This window comes from Equus przewalskii, chromosome 4 (assembly GCF_037783145.1).
Source record: "Equus przewalskii isolate Varuska chromosome 4, EquPr2, whole genome shotgun sequence".
NCBI lineage: Eukaryota > Metazoa > Chordata > Mammalia > Perissodactyla > Equidae > Equus > Equus przewalskii.
Genome location: NC_091834.1, coordinates 9,450,923 through 9,473,262, shown reverse-complemented (window position 1 = coordinate 9,473,262; position 22,340 = coordinate 9,450,923). Strand labels below are relative to the sequence as shown.

The 22,340-nt window shown below is 38.4% G+C and overlaps 1 gene segment (V, D, J or C); it reads left to right on the top strand.

Annotated features, from left to right (window-relative positions):
• Positions 1-1,093: 1,093 nt before the first annotated feature.
• On the top strand, positions 1,094-20,898 carry LOC139083015 (T-cell receptor gamma chain C region C10.5-like). The segment is given in 6 exon segments: positions 1,094-1,139; positions 1,248-1,563; positions 7,814-7,877; positions 11,869-12,198; positions 18,293-18,340; positions 20,604-20,898. Coding segments are annotated over 6 exon segments (947 nt in total).
• Positions 20,899-22,340: the final 1,442 nt, after the last annotated feature.

Here is a 22,340-nt window from a genome sequence, read left to right as displayed (position 1 = left end):
GGCCATGTACAATGTCACTTTGAGCTCCTACTTGAACATGCCCAGTAGTCAGCTGGATATGTGTGTATGGAGCTCAGAAGAAGGTGTGGGATGGAGATGGACCTGTAATTTCCTCCTATCATCACTTTATTCATTCCTTCAAGATAATTAAAACCAAGAATGGGAAAATATCCCTCAGGAGGAGTAGGTAAAGTGAGAAGAGAAATGTGGAAAACACCAAGTGTTGGTGGATTGGGGAAGTGCAATCTGTAAATATATCCTAAGACAGATGGAATGTCTTGGGTTAGAGAAAGAAAAACAGACAAAAAGGAAACTCAGAAGTCCAGAAAGAGGAAGCCCAGTTTCATAGAGGAGAAGCTGGGGTTTAGTAGAGATATATCTTTCAGATGGTTGGGGACAGGCTATAAACCTGAACCTTAAACAGAAGCCAAGAAAACAGAACAGAGTTTTCAACCTCTGAAGCTGGCCGGTACCACTCTAAGCTTCAGGGTGTGTGGGTAGCTGAGTAGATGGAAGCAGACTGAGGAAACAAACCCTCTCTAGCTGGTTGCAGAACTTTTCTGTGGGCCCAATGATGCAGAACATGGTAGAGACCACCCTTTCTTTTTCCCACCAACTCTGGTCTGACAACTCAGTGGAGTTATTGATGATTTATTCCATGAAATGCTGTTGGAGAAATGAGAGGAGACCCATATCATAGCATTAAGTCATAGTGCTCTCCCCTTAGACAGCTCTCCAAGGTTAGGTGCTGTATCATTGCATCTTTATTACACCCAAAGAACTTAACATGATGCCTTGCTCATAGTGGGAGCTTCATGAATACTGTTTGGATAAATGAGTCTTCTCAGAGTTCTGTGGTGGCCGTCTGTACCATGTGGTCTGATCTAAGGTGGAGGACCTTGCTCTGCTGTCTTCACATAGAGTGGATGTGCTAACAGTGGTGAGGAGTCTCCTTCACAATGAGGCGGGGGAGCCATGTTCTCCCTCCCCAGTGGGAGGTCTGACTTGGTGGACTCAGCCAAGCCACATGGTCTGAGACTCTTCTCAGCAGGGGTTGCAGGCTGCCCTGGAGGAGAGGGCAATTCATCTAGACATGCTGTCACTCTTCCAAGCATTACCTCTCCCAGTCCTTGGAGCTTTTAAGTTGTTTTCCTCCATCACTTCCCTTTGACAGATATTTGCTATTTTTGTAATTTTTAAAAATTTTAAATTTTGCTCATTAGTTTCCTCTCTCCCTTGTTTTTCAGTGTGTGTGAATGGTGCAGGGCATCTAGAGCAACCTCAACTTTCTAGTACTGACAAGCTGTCAAAAACAGGCCCCTGGATTGTGTGGTATCTGGTGTAACAATTTCTACGATGTCCCTATATTGGTATCAGGAAAGCCCTGGTCAAATCCTGCAGCCTCTGCGGCACATTCCATCTGACAACCCTGTCAGGATGGAGTCAGGTGTTCCGATGGGCAAATTTGAGGTAGACAAGATCCCTGAACCTTCTATGTCTACCCACACCATTCACAATGTAGGGAAAGAAGACTCGGATGCCTACCGTTGTGCCTTCTGGGAGGTGCACAGAGGCAAACATTAGAACCACGTCAGTCAGTAAATGTTCAGTGGTTCTTCATTCACTGTTATGACCTAGGGAAGCACAGTGACCACCTGTATGCTCTCATGCAGTTTTCTAGACAAATGATGATACAGGCAACTGTGTACGAAGTTGCCAAACTGTGTATTTTATCAAAGGTGAAGCTTTTCATGAATAGGGACATATGATCACCCTACACTTTTAAGAAATCTCCTCTCTTCACAACAGGCTTTCCCATGGCACCTGTGTTGATTCATCTGGATCAACCTCCCCCACTCACTTTATTTTATTTTATGCCGAGATATGTATGTCACATCATATCTGTAACTTCTTTTGTACTAATCATTTTACATTACATTAGCTTTTTCTGATCCACCTATATCCTTTGATTAAAAAAATAGATATTGGGTTAAAAGCATTCATTTTTCTAGAGGCTAAAATGTAACAAACACAGCATAATCTTACCACAAGCAGGGGAGGCAGAATGATAATATATCAGACTCATGCCCTGGAGTGGCGATATTTGATTTTGCACAAAACTTATAAACACTGCTACTTAATGAGTCTTAATCAATGTCTACTTTGGATTTGAGTTTGAGGAGTAGTTCACTGTGTGGCTTAAGATTCCATTCCTCCAACAGTAATTGTTTGACTGACTCCTCTGAGCCAGCACTGTCACAGCAGACATTGCAAATCTCATCTGCTCTGTCAAGGCTGCAGGTTGCTCCTGCAGAGCCTCTTTCTCCTGCTGCGCCGCCATTATCTGGCTACACATATGGTAAAGCAAAGTGGTTAGGACCCAGGCCTCTGGTATAGAGAGCTCCAGGTCTGACCCGGGCTCTGACACTTACTAGCTGTGTGTCAGGCCGATAGCTTCTCTAGCCCATCTCCTCATCTGTAAAACAGAGGTCCTGTAGTTGCCTCGTGGGTTGTTCTGAGGGTTCCTGAGATGATTCAGAGTAAGGGCTTGGTCCAGTGCATGGCACACTGTGAGAGCTTAGTAATGTTAGCTGATAAAAAACAAACAAACAAAACAACAACTAGCATACACATATACACGGGAACACACACACACAGGACGCATACACCTTTGTATACCAGGGCTTAGCACCACATCTGTCGTAGTGTGGCTGACTATTATAGTTTAGTTAAAGAGAGATTAGCTAGATATGAGGAGACTCTCATGAGTAGTCATCTCAAATCAATTTAAATCTAAGATTTCAATCATGGTTCGATAGTCCCTTTGTCTTACACACTTTGGTGAGGACAGTGGCCTTGGGCTTAGAGAAAATCACCTTTATTGGGGGAAAAACAGGTCCCTATTTGGAGTCACTTCCTCCTTCTGCCTTTCTCCTTGAGGCTGAGGTAGCTTCCCCAAGGACACTTTGACCACACACACCAAAGGCAAACCAGCCAGAGGAAACCAGCCCCGTCATAAGTGAATGTTTGCCAGTTGAATGGTGGTTTAAATTGCTGATTCATAGAAACACTGAAAGCATCTACTAGAATGTACAACACCAGGTAATATCTGTGGAGTTGAGATGAATATGTTGATTATTATTGTGGTGCTCACATTACCCAGTGGGTGGGGATTTGTGTACTTGGATGCCTGACAGATCCTGATGATTTGGGCTCAACTTATTTTCCTTCAGACTTGAAGCGGGTGAGACACAGTGACTCTGAGTAATAGAAGCAACCTTATATGCTCTAATGAATGCTGCAGAAAATCCAAGAAATTCTTCTGAATCACTATTTTCACATATCATATCTATCACCCACCTCCCCACACATCCTAGTACTGTGGGAAACTGCTGTCTGTATCCCAGGAGTTGTCTTTTAAAAATCACAATTCAAACAATTGCAAGACCCCCTGAAATCCATGTTGACTGCTTTGTCTTGGGGGCTCTTATTTCAGCCTTGAGAATGGGTTCAGAGGAAAGGTCATAGCTCTGGAGTGGTCATCTCTGGACCTTAGGATCATGGATATTCTTTTCTGTCATTTCTGTAGTCCTAAAATTGTCTAATAGAATACATATATGACTTTTGAATTTTGTTTTAGAAATGGAATCACATATTTCAAAATTTAAAACTGTCTGCATGCTATTCAGCACTTAGAGACCACATGCGAAATTTGGCGACTAAAAAGGCTTGTAATGGGCTCTCCCCTTTTCTTTAGCAATTTTTTCCTTCTTTACAAAGCAAATCTGTTTTCTCTCCTGATTCCTACTGATCCCATCTGCAAGTTAGTGACAAAGTTCATGCTTTCGTGCTCAGGGTGGCTTATTGGGCTTGAAAATCTGTTTTTTCCCTAGGTTGTAGAGATATGTGGTATTATGAAAAGCAGTAAAAATACTCAGTTATTTTTTTGTTTTGGCCGTTTATTGAGATTAATTTATTTTTATGTTCATTATTTTATTGAGGTCACATTGGTTTATAACTGTGTAAATTTCAGCTGCACATCATTATATTTCAGCTTTTACATAGACTGAATCGCATTCATCCCCAAACATTTAGTTTTCATCTGTCACTGTAGTTATGTGCCCCTTAACCCCTTTTGCCCTTTCCCCTACCCATTCTCCTCTGGTAACCACCAATCTGTTCTTCTTATCTACTTCTTTGTTTGCTTATCTTGAACTTATGAGTGAAATCATACAGTGTTTGTCTTTCTCTGACTTACTTCACTTAGGATAATACCCTCAAGGTACATCCATTTTGTCACAAGTGGCATGATTTCATCCTTTTTGGGGCCGAATACTATCCCATTGTATATATATGTATGTATATGTATATATATAGATGTCTATATACATACGCATATATATATATACACCACATCTTCTTTATCCATTCATCTGTTGATGGGCATTTGGGTTGCTTCTAAGTCTTGGCTATTGTAAATAATGCTGCAGTGAACATAGGGATGCATATATCTTCTCCAATTAGTGTTTCTGTGTTCTTTGGATAAATAGTCAAAAGTGGAATAGATAACTCATGGGATATTTTTATTTTTAATTTTTTAGAAAACTCCATACTGTATTCAGAACTGACTGCCCCAGTTTACATTCTCTCGCGCAGTGTATGAGGGTTTCCTTTGTCCACATCCCCTTCAAAACTTATCTGTTGTGTTTTTAATAACAGCCATTCTGGTGAGTGTGAGATTATATCACATTGCAGGTTTGATTTGCATTTCCCTAATAATTAGTAATGTTAAACATGTTTTAATGTGCCTATTGGCCATCTGTAAATTTTGCTTGGAAAAATGTTTGTTCATATCCTCAGCCCAGGTTTTTTTTTTTTTTTTTTTTGAGGAAGATTAGCCCTGAGCCAACATCCACTGCCAATCTCCTCTTTTTGCTGAGGAAGACTGGCCCTGAGCTAACATCCGTGCCCGTCTTCCTCTACTCTTTACATAGATGCATGGCTTGATGAGTGGTGCAGATGCATGCGGTTGTCCAGTTTCCTCAATTCCACATATTGAAGAGACTTTCCTTTCTCCATTGTATGTTCCTGGCTTGTTTGTTGAAGATTAGCTCTCCATTGATATGCTGTTTTATTTTTGGGCTTCAAATTCTATTCCACTGATCTGTGTATCTGTTTTTCTGCCAGTACATTATTGTTATGATTACTATATCTTTGTAATATATTTTGAATTCAGGAGTGTGATACATCCAGTTTTGCTCTTTTTTCTCAGAATTGCTTTCCCTACTCGGGGTCTTTTTTCATTCCATATAAGTTTTAGGATTCTTTGTTTTATTTCCATGAAAAAAGTCACTGGGATTCTAATTTAGATTGCACTGAATCCATAGACTGCTTTAGATAATATGGACATTTGGAGTATGTTAATTCTCCAATGCATGAGCACAGAATATCTTACCATTTCTTTGTGCCTTCCTCAATTTCTTTCAACATTGTCTTACAGTATTCAGTGTCCAGGTCTTTCACCCCCTTGGTTAAATTTATTCCTAGGTCTTTTAATCTTTTTGTTGAAATTATAAATAGAATTGTATTCTTGATTTCTGTCTGCTAGTTCTTTGTTAGTGTATAGAAACACAACTGATTTTTATATGTTGAGTTTGTACCCTACAACTTTGCTCTTTTCATTTATTGTTTCTAATAGTTTTCTAGTGGATTCTTTAGAGCTTTTTATATAGAAAATGATGTTATTCAGAAATAGTGACAATTTTACTTCTTCCTTTCCAATTTGGATACCACTTATTTCTTTTTCTTGCCTAATCATTCTTGCTAGGATTTCTAATACCATGATGAATAAGAGTGACAAAAGTGTGCATCTTGTCCTCCTCCTGTGCTTGGGGAATAGTTTTCAGTTTTTCACGAATGACTGTGGGTTTTACTTATATGGCCTTTATTATATTGAGGTATTTTCTTTCTATACCCATTTAACTGAGAGTTTTTATCACAAATGGATGCTGAATCTTGTCAAATGATTTCTCTGTATCTATTGAGATGATCATGTGATTTTGTTCTTCATTTAGTTAATGTGGTGTAACACACTGATTGATTTATGGATGTTGAACCATACTTGCAACTCTGGAAGAAATCCCAGATTTCTTGTATTGTTGTATCCAACTTGCTAAAATTCTGTTGAGAATTTTTGCGTCTATGTTTATCAGCGATATCGACCTGTAATTTTCTTTTTTGTGTCTTCTTTGTCTGTTTCTGGTATCAGGGTCATGTTGAACTTGTAAAATGAGTCAGAAAATGTCCACTTCTCTTCAATACTTTGGAAAAGTTTGAGCAAGATGAGTGTTAAATCTTCTTTGAATGTTTGGTAGAATTCACCAGAGAAGTCATCTGGTCCTGGAGTTTTATATTTTCTGAGGTTTTTGATAATGGTATTAGTTTTCTTGCAAATGATTGGTCTATTCAGATTATTTGTTTCATCTTGATTCAATTTGTGAAGGTTGTATGATTCTAGGAATTTATCCACTTCTTCTAGTTCATCCAATGTGTGTGCATATGTTTTTTCACAGTATTCTCTTGTAATCCTTTGTAGTTCTGTGATATCTGATGTAATTTCTCCTCTTTCATTTTTGACTTTGTTTATTTAAACCTTCTCTTTTTTTTCTTAGAGCCTAGTAAAGTTTTATCCATTTTGTTTATCTTTTCAAAGAACCAGCTTAGTTTCATTGATCCTTTCCATTTTCATTTTAGTCTCTATTTCATTAACTTCCAGTGGGATTTTTATCATATCTTTCCTTCTACTGATTTTGGGCTTCATTTATGTTTCTTTTTCTAGTTCCTTTAGGTATAACGTTAAAGCATTTATTTGAAATTTTTCTTGTTTTTAGAAATAGGCCTGTATTACTATAAACATTCCTCTTAGTAGCACATTTACTCCATCCCGTATATTTTGGTATGTTGAGTTTCATTTTCATTTTCATTTAGATTTTTTTAAATTTCTGTTTTGATTTCTTCCTTGATCCAATAGTTATTCAGTATCATATTTGTGACTGTGACAGCTTTCTTCTCTAGTTGATTTCTAGTTTCACATCATGAGACCAGAAAAGATGCTTGGTGTCATTTCAAATTTAGGTTCAAATAGAGAATCTAATATTTCATAGGACATAAAAGTATATAAATTTCTTCTTTTATTCGAGGAAAAGTAATGTCATCACAGAAATGAATTTCATATTTGGCATTGCTGGGTATGGAATCATATTGACACATGGTAAACGTGGCTTTACTAAAAATGAAGAAATTTGTTCACATTTCTCAAGTATATTTGTATTGGCATATTTTCATTTCAGTTACTGAAGAGTTTCTTCCTTTTAGAAATACATCCCCAAATGGCTAACAAAGCAACCCTAGTGTTTGTTAGAATAAAAGGGCCTTTCCTTTGATGTAATGTCTGAGCAGTTTCTACACAATTGAACACCTGGAAATTAAAAAGAACATCTTAATTCTCTGAATGTGTTTCCTAATGATTTAGAAAAGCAGTTGGTTGACCAGCTGGGCCTGATCTCTTGTTTTTCTGCTGTTATTCTTTCCATTTTCTATCAATGATTTTCAATGATTAATCCCTTGGTGGAAAACAGATGTTTGGGTCGATTTATCTGGGAAAAACTTAATGAAATATCTGACACCACAAAACTTATATTCAAGGGCTTCCAAAGGAACCCAGAAGATGAAATTGCCAGGACACAGTTTTTTAATTGTCAGTTACATCATGAAACTTAGGAAGAGGTTGAGTTTTTGTAGAATCTGTAACCAGTGTGATAGCTCAGGCTGGATCAAGAAATTTGGAGAAGGGACTAAGCTCATCGTGATTCCCCCTGGTAAGTAACTTTTTTCTATTTTTCCCCTAGTAATGAACAACAGATAGATACTTTTTAGAAAAAACAAGTTAGAATCACCCTTATCCGACTGCCACATACTTGACAGCAAGTTTGCGGCTACTGGTCACTGTAAAGGAAAACAAAACTACTCTGTAAATGGTTTGTTCATGTCCCTGCTTGTAAGCTCATTGAGATTCTACTTTTAGAATGCACACTCAAAAAGTGATAGACTCAGGCTAGCAATTTAGATGTTTTTTGGACCATATCTCTAAACCATTGTTATAAGTTATTGGTGCAAGACAATTTTCTTGTAGACAAATTTTTAAGTGAGAGACACTTTTATTAATTAACTCTTCTCTATAGTTTGGGATAAAACATGGTGCTCCTTTCTCACAATAACTTGCAAAACTTGTTATTAGTTTTCATCTCATCCCTAACAGCAGGGCAAAAAATTAATTCTTAATGTAAATGACTAGAGAACATCAACAAATCTCACTTGATATTACTGTAGCTTCTTAGAGGGTGGCTGAGATCAGTCAAAATTTATGCTCTCACAACTCTTGTAGAATTAGCTAGAGATGGCCCATTTTAAGGGAATTTGTAAGCTCAATAAGCCATTTCATCTCCAAAGTCCATGAAAAGGTCTACATGCTTTTACATCTCATTTGCTCATTCATTCTGTCAGCAAACATGCATTGAAAACAGTCTATTACTGGAGATAAATTGGGGAAGAAGATAAAGCCACAAAAAGTCCCAATATTCCAAAAACTTTTAGTCTGGTGGGTAAATATTCTGATTCCAATCAGGTCCTTAGACTCTGCTCTTGGCCTGATGTACCAAGGAGGACATTAACAAGGAGTTAAGTATTTAGAACAATTGTGAGTCCCTAGAGGTGAAGATGTGAGGTCCATGTGGTATTTCTGTATTGAAACATTTGTACTGAAGTTTACATATTTTATTTATTTGATATTTTATTCCCAAGCAATATTACCAAATCTGAGTTCAATTTATTTATTTTCTTTCACCAGTGTTAGCTCCAAAACTAGCATTAATTGAGCTCATTTGAGGTGGAGATCTTCTCCAAGTAGTATTTTTTGTTCACAGTAGAGTATTAGAAGAGTATTTTTTAATATGAGAGGTTGCACAAGGACTTAAACATGAGGCAACTTCTGTTTTCCAATGGATTGTTTGGGCAAAGAGAGCATCACCTTGTGTTCTAACACTTTCAGCCTGTTTGAATTCTGCCTGTTTTGTGTCTATATCACTGAGCTAGGATCTGTAAACATATTCTCCCAACTCTCATGTTATATGTGAGTTAGACCTTACTAAACTATCAACCACAGGGGCAGAAAAAGAAATAAGTTATAATGCACAAACTATTCATGATCTATTTCAAGTGTCTATTTCCAAAATCTATTTGAGAAGAGTGAAAATAAATCCACAAGTACAGACATACCTTATTTTATTGCACTCTGCTTTATTGCACTTCACAGATATTGCATTTTATAAAAATCGAAGGTGTGTTGCAACTCTGAGGCAAGCTAGTGTATCAGTACCATTTTTCCAACAGCATTTGCCCACTTCATTTCTCTCATCACATTTTGGAAATTCTCACAATATTTCACATCTTTTCATTGTTATTACATTTGTTGTGGTGATCTATGATCACTGATCTCTGATGTTACAATTGTAATTGTTTTGGGGCACCATAAACTAGGCCCATATAAGATAGTGAAGTTAATTGTTAAATGTTTGTCTTCCGACTGTTCCACTGACTCCCCACATCTCTCTCCCTCTCCTTGGGCCTCCCTGTTCCCTGAGATCCAACAACATTGAAAATGGCCAGCTAATAACCCTACAATGGCCTCTAAGGGTTCAAGTGAAAGAAAGAGCTGCATCTATCTCATTTTAAATTAAAGGATAGAAAGAGCAAGCCTACTGAGGAAGGCATACCGAAAACTGATGTAAGCCAAAAGATAGGCCTCTTGTGCCAGTTACCCAAGTTGTGACTGCAAAGGAAAAGTTCTTGAAGGAAATGAAAAGTGCTACTCCAGTGAACACAGACATGAGAAGAAAGCAAAACAGCCTTACTGGTGATATGGATTAAATTTTAGCAGTCTGGATAGATCAAAACAGCTATAACATCCCCTTAACTCAAAGGCTAATCCAGATCAAGCCCCTAACTCTCTTTAATTCTATGAAAGATGAGAGAAGTGAGGAAGCTACAGTGGAAACATTTGATGCTAAGAGAGGTTTAAGGAAAGAAGCCATCTCCATAACATAAAAGTGCAAAATGAAGCAGAAAGTGCCGATGTAGAAAGTGTAGCAAGTTATCCAGAAGATCTAGCTAAGGTAATTCCTGAAGGTGGCTACACTATGTGACAGACCTTCAATATAGATGAAACAGCTTTATGTTGGAAGAAGATGCCATCTTGGACATTCATAGCTAGAGAGGAGAATTCAATCCCGGGCTTCAAGTTTCAAAGGACAGGCTGACTCTCTTGTTAGGAGTTAATGCAGCTGATGACTTTATGTTGAAGCCAACATTCACTTACCACTCTGATAATCCTAGGACCCTTAAGAATTATGCACTAAATCTACTCTCCCTTTGCTTCTTAAATGAAATAGCAAAACTTGGGTGACAGCACATCTGTTTACATCATGGTTTAATGAATATTTTAAGCCCACACTTGAGACCTACTGTTCAGAACAGAACATCTCTTTGAAAGTATTAGTGCTCATTGACGATACACCTGGCCATGCAAGAGCTCTGATGGAGATGCACAACGAGATTCATGTTGTTTTCATTCCTGCTAACATAACATATATTTCGCAGTCCATGGATCAAGGAGGAATTTTGAATTCCAAGTCTTATTATTTAAGAAATACCTTTCATAAGGCTATAGCTGCCACAGATAATGATTCCTCTGATGGATCTGGGCAAAGTAAATTGAAAATCTTCTAGAAAGGTTTCACCATTCTAGATGTTATTAAGAACATTCATGATTCATTGAAAGTGGTCAAATATCAACTTTAAGAGAAGTTTGGAAGAGATTGATTACAACCATCATGGATGACTTTGAGGGGTTCAAGACTCCAGTGGAGGAAGTGCCTGCAGACGTGGTGGAAATAGAGAACAAGAATTAGAAGTGGAGCCTGAATTGTGACTGAATTGCTGAAATCTCTGACAAAGTTTAATGATTGAGGAGTTGCTTCTTATGGATGATCAAAGAAACTGGTTTCTTGAGATAGAATCTCTTCCTGGGGAAGACACCGGAGTCTGTGAAATGACAACGAGCATTTAAAACATTACATAAACTTAGTTGATAAAGCAGCAGCAGGGTTGAGAGAATTGACTCTAATTTTGAAAGAAGAACTACTGTGGGTAAAATGCTATCAAACAGCATCACATGCTACAGAGAAATTGTTTGTAAAAGGAGGAGTCAACCAGAATATGACAAAGTGTTATTTGGGCCAAAGAGCATAAATGACAAAATTCATGGGATGGGAAAAGGGAAGTACTTTAGCAAGGACCAGACATTCTCACGTGCAGAGAGATCATCAAAGTTACTTGATCTCCTCCCCCATTCCCGCCACCTACCCAGCCACCTTGAAAACATGCTCCACAGTGACGGAACAAAAAAGAATTAGAAAAATACATGTGTTCATCAATGTTAGAAACTTTGGCATGGGACAGCTAAAAGTCATACCCTATTTTAGCATGTGGAGAAAGAACAAAGGCCAAGTTGAGATCCAGGCTCTGCCACAAACCAGCCATGACTCCAGGCAAGTTACATGACCTCTGGAAACTCTTTCCCCACTGAAAATAACAATAAATACCACCCAGTCTATGGTGGATGAAAGGCCATGGTAAGCACTAATTTAAGGGCAGCTTTTCCTCCTTTTACTATGCTCTGGGTTGTTCCTAACCACACAGTGTTTGCGCTTTTCTGATGATTCTCTTTCATTGCTATTCCATTTTCCTGCACAGATATACATCTTCCTGTAGACATTTCCCCCAAACCAATTGTTTTTCTTCCTTCCATTGCGGAGATAAACCTTCAGAAGACTGGGACATATTTTTGTCTTCTTGATAAATTCTTCCCTGACGTTATCAAGGTATATTGGAAAGAAAAGAATGGCAATACAATTCTGGAATCCCAGCAGGGAAATACCATGAAGACTAATGACACATACATGAAATTCAGCTGGCTGACTGTGACCGAAAATTCAATGGACAAAGAACACAAATGTATCATCAAACATGAGAACAATAAAGGAGGGGTTGACCAAGAGATTCTTTTTCCTTCAGTGATTCAAGGTATGTATATGTAAGCGTAACCTCCAAGAACAAATTTTTGCAAAGGAAAGCTTCCCAGCTTCTCTCTCAAGTATTAATGAAAAATGAAGAAATATAAATGTTTCCTAAATCTTGTTCCATGTATTGGTAGCATAAACGTCCCTCTACTTCCCCATAGAATTAAAATAGTTAAAGCTTTGGAACATAAAAGAGTAAAAGAAAACTTTCCTTAACTTTTCTCAACCTTAGTTTAATAAACCAAAATATTAAGGTCTCAGTGGTATTTTTTTAGGGTAGTTGGAAGGATTAAATGAAACAAGATATGTGAAAGCACCTAAGAAGTCAGAACACAAGAAATTCTCAAACGAGATTCCCCTTTTGATGATCTCATTTGATCAGGAAATAAGTACAATTATATGTCTTTCAGGAATGTTCTCCTCAGCTTTCATCTTGCTATACTCAGAGTACAAACTCAAAATATAGCTATTATGTGAAAAAATGGTGTCCATTTGATGGAGCCAATTCGTGGCTCAACAGAAAGTCAAGTAATTTGGTGATTGCAGGTTTATTATGGTCTTAGTGTTTCCAGATATGTATTTTATATACTGTTGTGAAGTAACGTTTAATAATTAGAGATTGAGTGAGACTAATATGTACATACATTCTTCCATTCTATACAATGAATGTTATTTCTTGCCATTGGTAAATGCAGCTCAAAAAACATTTATTGGACAACTGGCCTGTGGAGGCCTGGAGGGGATGTGTGGATTAGCACACTGGGATGACTTACTGTCCCAAGGAGGATGCACTATTGTAAGAGAATACATTCTTTTCCTAATCACTCAGGGTCACTCATGAGTCAGGCATGATGTCCAAAGGAGTCCCTTTGAGGCAGATGTTGTACATATTTAGACAGTGTGGGCAGAGAGCCGAATGGGCCTTGTTACAGACAGTGGTCCAGTAAGTCTCTAGACCCAGGATATAAGGTCTAAATACGATCACAACAGACCAAAGGCCTCAGAGCACCTATAAATAAGACGGAATCAGTTTGTACTTTACCCTGTGGTTAACAAGCCCTTTGGAAGCCGTGGGGAACAAGCACGGAACGAAATGTGTAAAGACCATTCCTGTGCACCCGTCCGAATTTCTGAAGTCGGTCTTCATCTCTCAGATCTGTAGTTTCATCAGTGGCCAAAATTATGTTCAAACACTTGCGTTGACTTTCTCCTGGTGCCATGATGAAGAGCAAATGAAATAATGTCAGTGGAAACACTTGCTTTTGAAAACCTAACATAGGTGTGTTTATTTATGTATTTATAGCATTTTTTAATATCCTTTCCCCAAACTCACTAACGTAAGATTTTAAAAACAGCCCTGATTTACTATTTCTACAGCTAAGAAACAGAGGGGAAGTGGATATGCAAAGCACAAGTTTAATATATCCACTGAACAGAAGAGTCCTGTTAGGTTGTGATTTTTCTAGTGATCAGGGGAAAATGAGAAGTACGGTAAGTTCCGTGGTGATGATTATCATAGAGAAGTTCCAGTTCAGAATGTGTTTACTTGGTGCCTAATTTCTGAAGCAAATGTCTTCCATTTGCTTCTCAGGGCAACAAAGCTGATGAGGACATTTCTGTTAATGCCATCCTATGCCAAATTTCCAATGCAATTTCTTGGAAATTTTCGTTTTTGCTAAGAACTAAGAATATAACTTGGAATCGTAAATCAATAAAGGAATTTTGAAGAACATAAAACTAGTCTGGTCCAAGATTTTAACCAAGCTTGGTTGACAGAGAGAACTTAGGATACATACATAGATTTTATTATGAAAAAGTGTTATTTTATTGTTTTACCTCAATCAATGCATGGTGATAAAAGAGTTTTATTTATCTTTTGATGAATAAGTCACCTTTGAGGAAAAGGAGGAGAATTTTAAGACACATTAAATTCAGTCCTTGAAGAAATTTTAACACCTAAACATGATTATGCTAGCATTTTCCTTCTTGGAATTTATTCCAAATCTTAGATCTCAAACCCATTTTTCTAGCCTCAAAGAAATGAGCTCATTGAGTGCATAAAATTTCATACCAGAACCCTATTCATATAGGTAACAACACATCAGGTAGAACAAGGATAAACCAAAAGAGTTGTTTCAACTCTATTTTCTTCCATCCAACAGTCAATTATCTTTAAAATAATTTTATCTTTGCATATTTGCCTCCTTGGTTCTTTTTACATTGTAAATAAGTTTCACCTCGTGTTTTATATAATATGACTTGGCCTATCCTTCTACCTTAGGAAAGAATTACACTTCAATGCTGAGCTCGTGTAATACAAAAGGTCATTTTCTAAGAATAATCGAGATATTGGGAAGAGAAGACGTTTTTCGTGTCCACAATGGTGGAATTATGTTGTTTCTATATAGATTATGTTCTATTTCTATGGCTTCTTATTTATTTCTTATTTTTGCAGGGAAAAATTCTCCCTGAGTTAACATCTGTTGCCAGTCTTCTTCTTCTTTTTTTTTTTTTGCCTCTCCAAAGCCCCAGTAAATAGTTGTATATGCTAGTTGTAAGTTGTTCTAGTTCTACTGTGTCAGCCACGGCCACCGCACGGCAACTGTACCACAGGTGATATGGTTCCTTGGCCAGGAAGTGAACCTGGGCTTCCAGAGCCGTGAGCACTGCACTTTAACCGCTAGGCCATCAGGGCTGACTCTCTACGGTTTATTTTTACAAAGTAATTTCCACATGCTCTATCTCACTTGATTCTCCACAGGATCCTTTGAATGTTGGCTCTGCCATCACTGGGATGACTCTCGGCAAGTCAGTTACATTCCCAAACTTATTCCCTCCTTTGTGACAAGGAGGCTTCCGAAATAAAACTCACTTCAACGTGACTGCAGCGTTAAACGAGGTAATGTGTGTGAAGCATTTAACTCGGTGCCTGGCACAGTAATAATCACTCAATAGCTATTAGCTCTTATTTACATTGTTGTCACGTCCATAGACACCACAACTGCAGAAAATCATGTGCATGAGTTGGAAATATGGGGATAGGCATGCTTGGAAAGCTGTGGATGCTTTCCATGGTTTCAATGGGATATTTGCCCAAACCCGATTCTTGCAGCCATGAGATTCTGCTGCAGATTCTAAGATTTGATGAATTGATTTTGGTAGCAACACTTCGTGTCAGCAGCATGTGCTGAAGACAGTCGTGTAGCCACATTTTCTGTTTACTTTTCCATCTGACAAGTGTTTCTTCAACACCTCCTTTATAGGAGGCACAGTGCTAGGAGATTGGAACTCAGAAAGAAAACAAGATAGTCTTGGATATTACCTTCCAGTTGTGATAAAGCAGAAAAGGAACATGTTCTTCATGGAGGTCAACATATTCCTGTGCAGAAACGTAATACATGAATCAGATCTACTGAATTATGTAGAAGCAGATGAACTATTCCTGGAATCGTAGGGCTCATATATTTAAGGATGGTCTCTCTGTCAGTGGATTGTGTGTGTGTGTGTGTGTGTGTGTGTGTGGGTCTGTGTGTGTGGGTCTGTGTGGGTTTGTGCATTAACACATACTCATCTAAACAGATGCGCACACTGTTGAATAATGGGCATGAATAATTGACTAATACATGTTCCTGTTTTTTCTACTTCTTGTCTCAACTGTCGCTGCTATTGAGTTGGCCAAGGCTTTCCGGAAAAATAGAAGAAACTTACTGTCAATGTGTGCCTCTATGTCATGCCATAGGTCTTTTCCCCCTCCTGATCAACTTAACATTAGAACTTCTCAGGCTTAAGGTAGAAAAGACCAATTATTCCTGAAATTGTGGGGCTCATAGTTTTCATATTTTTAGTGACTGTCTCTCATCTGTCAGCATATTATATATATACACCTGTATGTATACAGACACCATCAAATAATGGGCATGAACAACTGACTAATATTTGCTCTCATTTCCTCTAGTTTTCACTGCTTCTGATTCTACAACAGCTTCCCCAACAGAGGAAAGTGGTGAGTTTTGTTATATGCCTGCCTTCACGTCATGCTACAGCAATTTTTTCCCTCCTGATCAACTCAACCTTTGAACTTCTCAGTCTTAACGTAGAAAAGATTAGTTATTCCTGGAATTGTGGAGCTCATAATTATCATATTTTTAATGCTTGTCTCTTCTGTCAGCAGATTATACATATATGTATATTATATATATTATATATATATACACATTTGATAGTGTCTGCATACATATAGGTATATATATATATATTATATGTAATATATACAGATTTGATAGTGTCTGCATAGATATGTGTCTATATCTATGCAGACACTATGAAATAATGGACATGGAGAATTGACTAATATTCGCTCTCATTTCTCCTAGTTGTCACTGCTTCTGATTCCACAACAGCTTCCCCAACAGAGGAAAGTGGTGAGTTTTGTTATATGCCTGCCTTCACGTCATGCTACAGCAATTTTTTCCCTCCTGATCAACTCAACCTTTGAACTTCTCAGTCTTAACGTAGAAAAGATTAGTTATTCCTGGAATTGTGGAGCTCATAATTATCATATTTTTAATGCTTGTCTCTTATGTCTGTCAGCAGTTTATATATATATATACACACATATAGCAATATTTTCTTCCTGTTCAGATTTTGACATATATATATATGTTAGATAGTTGCTCTCATTTCCTCTAGTTGTCAGTGCTTCTGATTCTACAACAGCTTCCCCAACAGAGGAAAGTGGTGGGTTTTGGTGTATGCCTGCCTTCACGTCATGCTGTAGCAATTTTTTCCCTCCTGCTCTACTTAACGTTTGAACTTCTCAGTCTTAAAGTAGAAAAGACCAGTGATTCCTTGAATTGTGGGGCTCATAATTTTCATATTTTGATGCTTGTCTCTCCTTCTCTCAGCAGGTTATACATATATTATATATACATATACATATTTGATATTGTCTGGGTACATATAGGTATATATTATATACTGTATATGCATTTGATCGTGTCTGTATAGATATCTATATATCTATGCAGACATGATCAAATAATGGTCATAGACAATTGACTAATACTCGGTTTCATTTCTCCTAGTGGTCAGTACTAATGGTTCTACGACAGCTTCCCCAACAGAGGAAAGTGGTGAGTTTTGGTGTATGCCTGCCTTCATGTCACGCTATAGCAATTTCTTCCCTCCTGATCAACTTAACCTTTGAACTTCTCAGTCTTAAAGTAGAAAAGACCAGTTATTCCTGGAATTGTAGGGCTCATAATTTTCATATTTTTAATGCTTGTCTCTTCTGTCTGTCAGCAGATTATATATATATACATATATAATATATATATTATATATATGTTTGATAGTGTCTGCTTACATATAGGTATATATACATATGCAGACACTATCAAATAATCGGCATAGACAATGGACTAATATTTGACTCATTTCTTCTAGTTTCACTGCTTCTGATGCCACAACAGCTTCCCCAACAGAGGAAAGTGGTGAGTTTTGGTGTATGCCTGCCTTAACGTCATGCTATGACAAATTTTTCCCTCCTGGTCAACTCAACTTTTGAACTTCTCAGTCTTAATGTAGAAAGACCAGTTATTCCCAGATTTGTGGGGCTCATAATTTTCATATTTTATGCTTGTCTCTTCTGTCTGTCAGAAGATTATACATATATATATATATATTTTAGATAGTGTCTGCGTACATATAGGTATATATATCTATGCAGACACTATGAAATAATGGCCATGGAGAGTTGACTAATATTTGCTCTCATTTCTTCTAGTTGTCACTGCTTCTGATTCTACAGCAGCTTCCCCAACAGGGGAAAATGGTAAGTTTGTGTATATGCCTGCCTTTATGTTGTGCTATAGAGATTTTTCCCTCCTGGTCAAATTACCTTTTGGACATCCTGGTTCATAGGAGATAAGCCCAATTATTCCTGGAATGGTTGGGGTCATATTTTTAATGATATCTTTCCTGTCTCTCTGTTGACAAATTTTACATACATATGTGTGTATATGTTGTACATGCGTGTATATCTGTTGTCAAGTAATAGGCATGAACAATTGACTAATACTTTCTCTCATTTCTTCTAGAGGCCACAGATATTAATTCTACCAAAGCTTGTCTGAAAGATGAAAGCAGTAAGTTTTTGTAGGTTTCCCTCTATGTCACGCTATAGCAATATTTTCTTCCTGTTCAGATTTTGAGCGCCCTTTACATATGGTAGAAAACTAGAATGGCTGTATGTTGAAGAGTAGAATGAGTGATAGCTTAAATCAATCCATCATTTCCTAGGAGTCACTTTAAGATAGCAAATGGTGATTTGAAGATGAGATGACTGTAAATTACAGTGTGCCATGATAGGCTCTCTGAATTATTTCAACAATGGACTTCATGCGTTTGTGCATCTTTTGTTTCTGATGACCGAGGAAGACGTCATATCAAGGTGCTTACAGATTTTTTCTATGTGTGCGTGAGGAAGACTGGCCCTGAGCTAACATCTGTTGTCAATCTTCCTCTATTTTATGTGGCATGCAGCCACAACATGGCTTGAGGAGCAGTGCTAGGTTCGCACCCAGGATCTGAAACTGCGAACCCCAGGCCACAGAAGTGGAGCATGAACTTAATCAGTACGCCACCAGGCCAGGACCTGGATTTTTTTTTTTTTTTTAAGTATTTGGTCCTTGCTAGTAGCCAATAGCATGAACTGACATGTACTGAGAGCTTCTATTGTTCTGGGATCTACATGCATTTTCTTGTTTAAATCTCAAAATACTCCTATGAGGTGATATAATATTTCCCCATTTATAAGAGGTCAGTGAGCTAAAATTAATTAAGTCCCTTGCACCATGTCACACAACTGGATCTGGGGTTTCAACCTGGCCATCTGACTCAAGAGTTTATACACTTACTCACTTCTCTCTTCCTCCTCTAAGATATAGTCCTAGAGCAAGAAACCCCCAAACCAAGGCCCTGAGCCACGATGGATGCATGGTGGGCGGTGGACAAGAGCTAGGCTTCACGATATCCCAGGCTGGACTTGACCCCAGTTCTTTTAATGATTAGTAGCATCAATATAGGAAAGTTACTTATGTTTTGCAAGGCACACTTTCCTCAACTGCCAACCAGGAATAATTAGACCTAACTCAGTTATTAAAGAGATAAGGTCACCTATGTGGAATTTCTAGCATGGGGTGTCTCATTTAGCTGGCACAGGATCAGTACTAGTTTCTGGCACTTTCTCCTACATGTGTACAAAGAACGTGACTAGAAGCTTTGCCTCTAGCCCTGATGATATTTCCTCCATTTCCAATATCAAGGGTGCTCTGGATCCCAGCTAACACCTTACCTGGCCAAAGGCAAGGAGTTATGAGCACATTGCCTCTGGGATCCCTTTCCACAACAAGTGCTAATGATTCTGAAATTTTGACTTTATGAAAATAAAACGTCTAACAGGGAAATTTCCACAGGAAGAGACTCAGCCTTGTGGTTCATTGAATTGCACGTCTGGCTCACCATCATGGTCTTTAATTATTTCTGGGCAATATATATTTCTTGCAAATCTTCAAAAGGTATTAAGAGAAAGTATCCTATAACATCATATCCAGAATGAGGGACATTCAGGAAGGACAGGTGAGTGAGCCAAGAAATCCTAAAGTTTCAGAGACTTTAGATTACCCACTCTCTTCCTTTTTATGTAATGCTGTTTTTACTCAAACCTCCCACCCACCCCTCTGTGAGCATGAACAAATTTCCATGGATTGTACTCTTCTTAGGAATCTCATTGAATACACAACGAATATAGCTCAGATTTTTCTAAATCAGAACTCAACTTTACATTTACTCTTGACCTTTTGACATCTGGGGTATTTATTGCACTGGAGACACAGAATTACACAGTACCTGTGAGTGTGTTCTTTAAAGTGAGATTGTTGGGATTGACAGTAATAATCTCATAGGTTGTATTTAAACTTAAATAAGATTAAAGCTTTCCATGTAAATTTCTCTGAACAAGTGTTTGGCATTTTGTTAGTGGTTAATGAATATTAGTTATTATCATCACTTAGACACATGATGGGAGTGAAGAAAGGCTAAAAGCTACTTATCACAAATAATTTATTCCTGTTGGACACATTCTTTAAAAACGCAACCTTACTTTTCATATTTTGGAATGGTCTGAGTGAATTTAGCAGAGGCTGTTGGTCACGTGACCTGTGAAGTGGATTCTGAGTCGTCTTGTTATTATCTGTGGTGGTGGAGGGGGTAGATGTTTACTTTTGGGTTTTGATGGGGGAATGTCACTGCAATGTAGGTTATCAGAAATAGAGAACTGTGACAGCACTCCATGAATATGTCCCATCCTTTCGAAAGAACAGGTGGAACTAACCAAATGACTTCTCTCAGACCCCCTGCAGCTGCAGCTCACCAGCACCTCTGCCTATCACACCTACATCCTTCTCCTCCTCGCGAGTGCCGTCTGCTTTACCATCATCAACTTCCGTCTGTTTAGGAGAACAGCAGCCTGTGGCAATGGAAAGAGTTCGTAACAGATTTTGGCATAAAGAAGTCAACTTTTCTCCATTGTTTATTCTCCCAAAAGTGTCGTGTGAATATAGCTGGGCTTTCTCTCTGGGTTTGGGTTATTTCAACTCACATGTGTATTTTTCTATATCAGTAATAAAAAATGTCTTTTTAAGCCACTGGACAAACAGAAAATTTTGCTCTGTAACAACGAGTTCTTCCATTATTCGGGAACAGGGCTGTGGGGTCATCCTTTAGCACTCTCTCTCCATGATCTCCATCAGCTCCTCCAGGACCCAAAGAAGCATGCCTTCTTCGTACAGGCAGCATACAGCTCTGTCCATGTCTCTTAGGGCCATTTAACCGGAACTGCCTTGAAAGCTTCCATTTTTCACACCCTGAAGCAATTTCATTTTTACTGGAATTCTGTATGTTGTTTTTCATAATAGGCACAATGAAAAAATCAAAAGTCTACAATTGTCTCTGTGTATTTTAATTTGATGAAATCTAACTGGAAGTCCAAGGTAAGGAACAGAATGACACCTGAGTCATCAAATCCAGCATTGGCTGTAATGATGGTCAATACACAGTTCTAATTCTTTCCCTAAGACAGTGGTCAGGATGCTGTCCTTGGGGTACTGGCTCCAAGAGGAGCCACAGTCACATGAAGGCACCCAGGTTACTTCTCCTTCAAAAGTCACCAGATTCACATTCATTTACTTTGGGACATTCTGATGGCATCAATATAAGATCTAACATGACTTACACTGTGTGTGCTCAGCTCTACACTAGTGTTTACAAGCACCATGTTTCCTGGTCCTCACACTAACCCCATGAGACCTGCACTCACACCAAGAGGCATCATGGTGGAAGGGTTGAGCCCCTGGACTCTGAACCATGGGCACCTGGATTAGAATCCTGGGTCTAGTATTAGCATCTGTGCTGCCTCAGGCAAGCTACTTGAACTCTCTGTGCCATAACTTCCTCACCTGTAGAATGGAGTTACAGCGCCCTGTCTCCTGGAGTTGTGTGGATTTAGATGAGTTAACAGTGCAGGTCCTCAACAGCATTAGCATCCATTCTTCGCAGTTCTACTTTTGAATAGTAGATACTGCACAACACAGAAACACTGACAGTCCCCTCTAACCTTATTTCCCCACAGAGAGGTTAGGTGTGGGTGGAATACGGACTCTGGGTTTCGGCTATGAACCAGGCAACCTCCTTATTCTCTAGGAGCCCCCCGTAGGTAGGCACAATTATAGTACACAGTGTAGATATTGGAGAAATTACTTCCTCGCCTCAAGGTCCCTATTTTGTAAATAATAGTCATTTAGAGTCAGATCTCTCTGAACTCACAGCCAGTATTTTCTAACCTACAATCAGGTGGCCTTTCCTTCACCCACTGTCAACTGGGAAAAACAAAACAATGCAAAACCTACACTGTTTCTCTACTAAAGGCATCCTCCAACGAGTCAGTGAGAATTTTCTTAAGGACCTGTGGGTGCATCTGTCTTTTCTCCTCATGTATAGACTATGTTATTCCCATAGTTGCTCCCTTTGTTATCAACACTATGGAAATCGTACTTTACCCTGTGAGTGTGTCCTAGATTTGCAACTGCT